This window comes from Arachis ipaensis, chromosome B04 (genome assembly GCF_000816755.2).
Source record: "Arachis ipaensis cultivar K30076 chromosome B04, Araip1.1, whole genome shotgun sequence".
Lineage (NCBI taxonomy): Eukaryota > Viridiplantae > Streptophyta > Magnoliopsida > Fabales > Fabaceae > Arachis > Arachis ipaensis.
Window position 1 is genome coordinate 128,567,206 of NC_029788.2, and position 8,163 is coordinate 128,575,368.

The 8,163-nt window shown below is 32.2% G+C and overlaps 1 protein-coding gene and 1 long non-coding RNA gene across 2 annotated transcripts in view; one reads left to right on the forward strand and one right to left on the reverse strand.

Annotated features, from left to right (window-relative positions):
- LOC107635400 lies at positions 43 to 2,135 on the forward strand. The gene is made up of 3 exons (XR_001619244.2): positions 43 to 117; positions 237 to 374; positions 1,927 to 2,135. It is a non-coding gene; the product is annotated as an uncharacterized LOC107635400 (long non-coding RNA).
- Positions 6,791 to 8,163, reverse strand: part of LOC107635398 (UDP-glycosyltransferase 83A1-like) — a 2,567-nt gene continuing 1,194 nt past the window's right edge. The window contains exon 2 of the mRNA XM_016338870.2: positions 6,791 to 7,731. Within this exon, the coding sequence (XP_016194356.1) occupies positions 6,896 to 7,731 (836 nt within the window). The 3' untranslated portion in view covers positions 6,791 to 6,895. The remainder of the gene's footprint in view (positions 7,732 to 8,163) is intronic.

The following is an 8,163-nucleotide window of genomic DNA, read 5'->3' on the forward strand; positions in this document are numbered from 1 at the left end:
GAACCGACCGAGCCACTCCTGAGCTGCCACAGCCATTGTCGGGGTTCCTAGTCACTGCTCGAATGCCCTAGAATTTCTATTGTCTTGCCCCAATTCAAGTTCAGTGTCACTACCCTGGTTTAACCTTTTTTCCCTGGCTCTGTTTCACTTTTACATGCTAACCTGCCTTGGTTTCATTTATCTTTTTGTTCTGGTTTTAATTCCATTTTAGTTTCGGTGTTGTCTTGAACTTTCAGTGTTGTTCCTGCATTTGATTTCATCAAATTCGAATCCTGCTGCAACCATTGTCATTACTATAGGAAAATTGACGCTATTGCAAATTAGGAAGAAAAGGGGATTGTCGCGTTTAAATTCCACGATTTTGGCTAATCGAGGTAGGGGTTTTTCTTAAAATCTATTTTACATTATAGAGTTGTTATAAATAGATATTAATGTGAGAAACATATGTCTGTGATTATGATTGTCTTATAAATATGGTTGTTTGCTGGACTGAATGACTGATTGCTTGATTGCTTGAGTAGTTTATGATTGTTGAAAAGAAATTAGTTTGAAAGGTTATTTGGTTGATTATTATGAAAAATGGCTTTCTTGGTTTTGAAGCTATTTTTGATAATGTAAATGAATTGGCTTTGGAAATGATTTGGAATATGAAACTGAATTAATTTTGGAAACGGTTTAGTTTTGAGTTAGTCTGACTTTATAAATGATTTAGTATTTGAGCTGGTTTGGTTTTAAAAAGAGATTTATTATGGGCACTGATTCGCTTTGAAAATAATTTGATATTGGAACTGGTCGAATTTTGGAAATGAATGAGATTTGGGAATGGTTGAGAAAAGGTTTAAGAAATGTTTGGATGGGACCCGAAAAGGGTGGCAGCATCTGAGTTTTAGAGGAGATGCTGCCAAAATTTTATAAAATTGGAAGTTTTATTTGAAGTGATTAATTAAAAAGATTTGTTTTTAAACATTATATGTTTTAAGATTGATTTACTTATCAAAGAAAGAATTACATTTTGAATTGGGATTGTTAACGGACGGAATGGAAAGAAGGATGATGAGGATTTTCTTTGAAACATGGGTTTTGAATGAATTTGGAAATGAGATTTGGATTGATGAATGATTATGATGTTGAGAATGTTGAGAATGTTGAGATATGAACTTTGAATTATTCATTTGGCTTATGAATTTGAACTATCTGAGATACGAGGTTCCCTGGATTAAGTACCATGGCTTGCCACCACGTGTACCAGGTTAAAAACTCGATACTCTGTTGACCCTACGACGTAAGTATGACCGGGTACTATATAAATTCCCGGGAATGTTACCCACATTGAGCAATATTGATTATTTAAGAAAAAGCTATGCATAGACTCTTGGGGATGCACGTCGGGGGACAGTCTAAGGAAAATTCAGACTTGTCGGGTTTGCTGGATAACCGACAGATGAGCCTCATCAGCCATAGGACAGGCATGCATCATATACATTTGTATGCTTTGCTTGGGTTTGAACTTGTTTTGGTTTGCCTAATTGCTAAACTGTTCTTAACTGCTACTTGAACTATTTGCTGTAACTGCTACCTAAACATGTGCTTTCCTTGTCTATCTTGCCTGTGTTTGTCCTGGCGTGCAATATTTGAGAATGAACTTTGATGTTGAATTAATGACTCTGTTGTTTGATTGCGTGGTTGATTTCTGATTGAGATTTTCTTATAAGAAAGAAAAGGTTTCGGATTTCTGAAGGATTAAACATTTTTTCTTTGAAAAGGTTTTGAACGATTTCCTATGGGTTTTTAAAAGATTCATAAGGCAATTATAATCACTGAGCTTGAAAATAGTTTTCTTATTAAATATCTTCTTGTGACAACTTTGAAACTTTGTGGTGAGACCGTGTGGTTAGGTTCTCACCCCCTACAGTTTTACCTTTTCAGGAACCGGATGAAGAAGCATTAAGAAGAGTTATACTGCGTTTGGTTTATATGTTGTTATATTAATTAGATTATTTTCTTCCCTTGTCTTTGTTATTACAAGTTTGTAAGAGGGATAGGAATTGTATGTTTTATATGTATAATATATTGAGTTATTATGTAACGAGTCTTGTATATGAAGCTATGCCGGCTTGTTTTTTTTTATTTATTAAAGATAAACTATTTATTTCTGGTTTTCAAAGAAATCAGCGATACAGTGTCGAGTCACAGGCTCTTATTTTAGTATTTAGTACGTAAAGTAGACGTAATACTTCTTGCTATCAGAATAGCGCAGCCGGAAGCGTGACTTCTGATAGTGAGGGTGTTACAAGGTTCACTTGATACTGTTGTTAAGTATTGACCAAATTTTTTATTCCTTAAAAAATTTCGGTTCATTTCTTAGTTTAATTTAGGTTCATTTGGTTTTGTTTCGCTTGAATTTGCTGAAACTTATTCATGTGTGATTGTTTTGTTAGTTTTTGTTCAAATCTAAACTAATTTTGATTCATTTATGAATTAACTGAGATTCACTTGATACTGCTGTTAAGTATTGACCAAATTTTTTATTTCTTAAGAAATTTTGGTTCATTTCTTAGTTTAATTTAGGTTCATTTGGTTCTATTTCACTTGAATTTTTTCCCCTCATCCTCCGCTTTGTCTTCTTCTTCTTTTTCGTCTTTTTTTCGTCATCTTCTCCTTATTTTATTTTCTCATAATTCTTCTTGATTTACTCTCTTGAGAGAAATAAAATCAATAAAAATGATCGCGAAGAAGAAGGAGGAGAGAAACACGAAGAAGCAAAAGAGGAATGCGAAGAAGGAGGAGGAAAAACACAAAGAAGTAGAAGAAGAAGGTGGAGGAGGAAAGAAATGTGGGAACGTTTATGTAGTTGGAGCGTGTATTCACGCTCCACTAATGAAACTGATTTTTGTTGGGGTTAGACCAACTTTATTGGATTTGGTTGTCAAAAAGACTTAATATAGTGTGAATTTAGGCTGTGTGTATTTATAGAGACGGAACACTGAGATAGGAACACAGAGACACAAAATTATGTATGAAAAATGAGATATGGACAGAGACATTGTGTCCAGAGATATTGAATTAGTGTATTTTGTGTTTATCCTGACAGGAAAGACACAGAGACTGATGCGGGCGGAAATCAGCCAATTGAGAAATTATAGTAAAAACAGCGTTGTAAGTACAGTTCTTAACCGACGAAAATCCGCTTATCAATTTAGAAGGGTTGTCACAAAATTAGAATGAAAATACTGTGAGTAAAAATCCCAGGTCGTCTCCCAACGAGTTGACAAAAGAGTGCTATTTTATTAGTCATGAGTTTTTTGAGAAATTTTAAGAGTTGGAGAACGGAAAATTAAAAATAATTATAAATTAAGGCAATGAAAATTAATGAGAGAGTTTATATAATTAAAATAAAAGCCTTGACTGGGAGAAGATTAATTGGAAGTTCTATCCTTGTTGGATTTTCCCAAGTGTATTAGTAAAAGGTTGTTGTTTTACTTAGTTATCCTTTACCGAATAAAGGAAAGTTAAGTTAGGAGCCACTTCTATTCACAAGTCCTAATCCTCTCCTGTGGGAAGGATTAGCGTTAGTGGCTAGAGAGTCAACCAACAACTTCCAATTTCTAATTACACTTGAGTTTCTCAACTCAAGGGTTTCCTTCTAATCAACTCCCAAGTCAAGTTAGGAGTCTACTCCATTAACATGAATACAACGTTCACAGGCATAGAAAAGAAATAAGAAGAAGACATGATAAATTAAATAAAATAATACTGAAAATCAATGAAAGCTAAAAATAGTTCTTGCATTAATAAATCCCAAAAATCATAAACATACCTATTTGAATAGGGTTAATAGGAAATTAAAAAGAGTAAAAAAATAGAAAACAAACTAGAATAGCAACTTCAATAGAGGTAGTGATTCTTCTTAATATCCAAAGTAAAAGCATAAAACTCTAAAAACTAGAACTATGAATATCAAGAAAAACCTAGCGGAAGAATAGTGTTTCTCTCTCTATAAAGGAGAGAGATGGTTGTGTGCGGAAGGGATGATATTAAAGAATAATTTCAATTGTGCTTTTGTATTGGTTTATGGTGCTCATACTAGAGATGAAAAACTTGCTGTGTGGGAGGAGTTGAGCTACGTAGCTGGGCTATGTCAGGTCCAAGGACATAGCAAGCTATAGCTTCACCAAGACAATTTGGAAAGGATTAGTCCCCCAAGAGTTGAACTGTTTGCCTGGTTTGTTTTGATAGGCATGGTGAATACAAAAGAAAGGTTGTCTCGTCTTGGAATTGTTAATCAGGATGACACCATGTGTGTGTTATATAACAAGGAAGTTGAATATGTCCACCACTTGTTCCTTGGTTGTGAATTTTCTTGGTAGGTGTGGTGCGCTTGGCTATCTGATTTTGGCAGACCATGGTCATTCCCGGGTTCCTTGAAGGAACACTTTTAAAGCTGGACAGGTGCTACAAATAGGAAAGAGGAGCGCAAGAAGTGATTCATAAGTTTCTTTTTAATTGTGTGGAACATCTGGCTAAAAAGGAACAGGAGGTTGTTTCAGAATACAGAAAAGAGTACTGTAGACATCATCAGTCTATCGCTTCTTAATTATAGGGAATGGAGGTGTATAGATCCCTTTGATTGTTGATGACAATGCCAGAGATAACATTGGGGTAACTTAGTTTTGGTTTCTTTGTAGGATTTACATCAAGTACTGGTTTATTGTTTTTCCTAGTTTGATTCGCTCCACGTTTGTGTTGAGCTCCTTTGTTTAAAAAAAAAAATAAAGTGTTGATTCGACTATAATTATTTTGGCTTTGGCTTTGGTAAAAGATCAGGGTATGAACAATGATCAATTTCAAATTTCAAAGTGGTTCTAGGGTGAAAATTATTTTAATAATTCAAATAAACAATGTTTATCTTTAAAGAATTTAATTAAACTTTGCTGCAACTTGCTTTACTAATGTTCAGATCGCTTTTGTCATGGTTGTTGGCTTATGTTGCTCCGTGATTTGGTACTTAGACAAGTTGGTACTTTGATCAGCTTTGATTATTCATTCATGGTGAAGGTAAATGCTTTAGCCAATACTTACATACAGAATATATAATATACATAAAATACAAAAAATAGACATATTTAGTGATCAAACTATATTATATTTAAACAAAAAGCAATGAGAACTACATAACATGTCATGCATTTTTATTTTTACTGTATTTTCTACAAATTTTTATACTGCATCAGAGTAAGTATAAAATGATTTAGCGCTTGTTCTTTGTGTTTAAATAAAGTTTAAAATTTGTGAGAAGGAAAAAAGTTGAAGGATATCAGATTTTTATTTTTAAGGTTTAAATTTCTTTTTCTGTCGGCTTAAGAAAATTAACATAATTATTTAAGTGATGAAAGTTGCATTTTTAGTCTTTACTCTTTAGACCCACTATATTAATTAACTAATGCTACAATTACTGATTGTAACAAAAAGTCAAATTTTCAACCTTCGTTGACTAGAAAAGTCCTATGTCAATCTCTTCTAAATTAATGAATATTATAATAAGTAGCTTAAATATTAAAACTATAGGCATCTTATTAATACATTATTGAGGTCTTTGGCATAGCTTGCATTATTTTTGTTTGCAAGTGAAAATGATGAAAAGAGACACGCCATTATGCTCCTGACAGAAAGTGAGTTATATTCCTAATGGTTTGGCTGGATACATATAGTTGCACGAATTTCGTGGAAAAGATGAAGGCCAAGAATAATTGATAAAGGATGCAATGACTGCTGACCCGTGATATATATATATATTTTAAAAAGATACAATTTATCACTATCTTTGATTAAGATAATAATGTACAATTATTTTTTTGAATATATTTAATAATTAAAATTAATTAATTAAAAACCGTGAGAACTTACTTTATTTAATATTTATTAATTATTATACAATAATTAATAAATATTAAATAAGATAAATTTTAATTTTTTATATCTCTTTAGTATTATGGTAGTTTTTTTAACTGTTCGTCCAGTATTGGAATAACTATATTTACAAGTTTCGAACTTGAACCTTACTTAAGCTATATTAAATCACTTACCACTTTTGACCAATGTTTATATTTTTTATCCTAGTGAAAAATTTTCTATGTTTCAATATTTTATATATTTATACCCAAAATGACAGTTAGGTTAACCCGGAAAATGTGGTTGAAAGGAATTGGCTAATCTTCCTTTAATTAAATGTCGATAGTTTGATCATTATTTTATAAAGAGTTATACTAAGTAATTAATAACTTTTTTTGAACATGATTAATCACTAATTAAATTAAAACATATTATACCTTTAAATTACCCACTTAAATCTTAATATTAGAATAACCATATGCACATCTAATGAAATGAACATTCAATATATCTATCGTTCACATTGTTTAGTATTTTCATTGTCTACCTATACTTTTTCTTTAAAAAATATAGAGAAATTTAAAATTCTACAGTCAATTATCCTGATTTTCGAGGTACTTACCAATCAACAAAGTATTAATAATTTTTAGCCAAAGTCATAAGATTTGGGATCTTATCTAGTATCCACCATGTGCCAATGATATTAAAAACCGTGTAGGAAATTAGCTTTAAAATGGATTTTTACTCAATTATTTTCATGTAAAGTGGATAAATAAAATTTTTTAGATGATTTGATATAAAGAAAATTATTTGTGAGTTTTTGCGGTTTAAAATATATAACAAATATTTAATTGTGTGTAAGTGTAACAAATACAATTCGGACATAAAATATACATACATCTTGTAATATAGTGAAAAATATCATTTATTAACCCACCATACACTTTTCCAGTTTTTCTTCAAGTTATTATTATTTTTACTTATTGATAAAGTAATAATATCATTCTCATTCCTTGACCCAATTGATGAACTCATTGAGATTCTTATCACCTTCAACTTTGTTCTTGATCATCATTTCCTTGAGTTTCAACGATCTCTCTTTGATTCCTTCATCTTCAAATAACATTTCCACTTTCTTCTTTATCTCTTCCCTTGATACCAATCCATTTTCATCCTTCTCAAATTCAATCCCAACTTTCCACACATCACAAATATATGTCTTATTAATGATTTGGTCACTACAAAAAGGCCAACACAAAAAAGGGACACCGCAACACACACCTTCCATAGTCGAATTCCAACCACAATGACTAACAAAACAAGCTATTGAAGGGTGACTCAAAACTTTCTTCTTTTGCATCACCCAACCAACAATTTTACCTTTATTTCCCTTAAAATTTTCCGGGTATAATAATGGGTTATTATTATTATTCTTGTTAATAACCCAAAGAAAAGGCTTGTTAAGAAAATCAAGTCCAAGAGCGAGTTCCTTGAATTGTTCCTTACTAGGTGATACCATGCTACCAAATGAAATGTATACAACGGATTTTGGTGGTTGCTGATCCAACCATTCTTGGCATGTTTTTTCTTCACTTTTGTTGTAATTAGTTGCAATCAATGGACCTATTGGTACGAGATTTGGTGATATGGAAAAGGGTCCTGGCTCAAGATCAATGGTTGTGTTGCAAAGCCACCATTTTGCTAGCTTTAGGGTTTGAATCTCTTGCTTCATGTGATGGAAGTAGAAAGTGTTATCCAAACAGTACCATGGCATGGCACTTGCATCTATCATAGGCATGTTTGAGGACAACTCAATTTTCTCATGTTCTTTGCTTGGGAGTCCTGATGAAATTCCAAAAGAGATAATTAACTATAGAGAAAATGATAAATAGGTTCCTGACCTTTTGTCTCGCAGACATTTTTGTCTCTAACAATTGAAAAATACTTTTAAGTTCCTGACCTTCATAAAACTTGGACGGATCAGTCCCTCCGTCCAAATGCCTCCGTCAGGGACTGATCGTCCAAATGCCCCCGTCAGAGACTGATCCGTCCAAGTTTTGTGAAGGTCAGGGATTTAAAATTATTTTTCAATGGTTAAGGACGAAAATGTCTGCAAAACAAAAGGTCAGTGACCTATTTATCCTTTTCTCTTAACTATATATAGAAGATATAATTGTTTGGGAATTATATTTATAAATATATTTAGATATTTCTAGGCACTTTTTCTATAAATTCTTAAAAAATAAATCATACTCAACTTTTATGGGATTTATT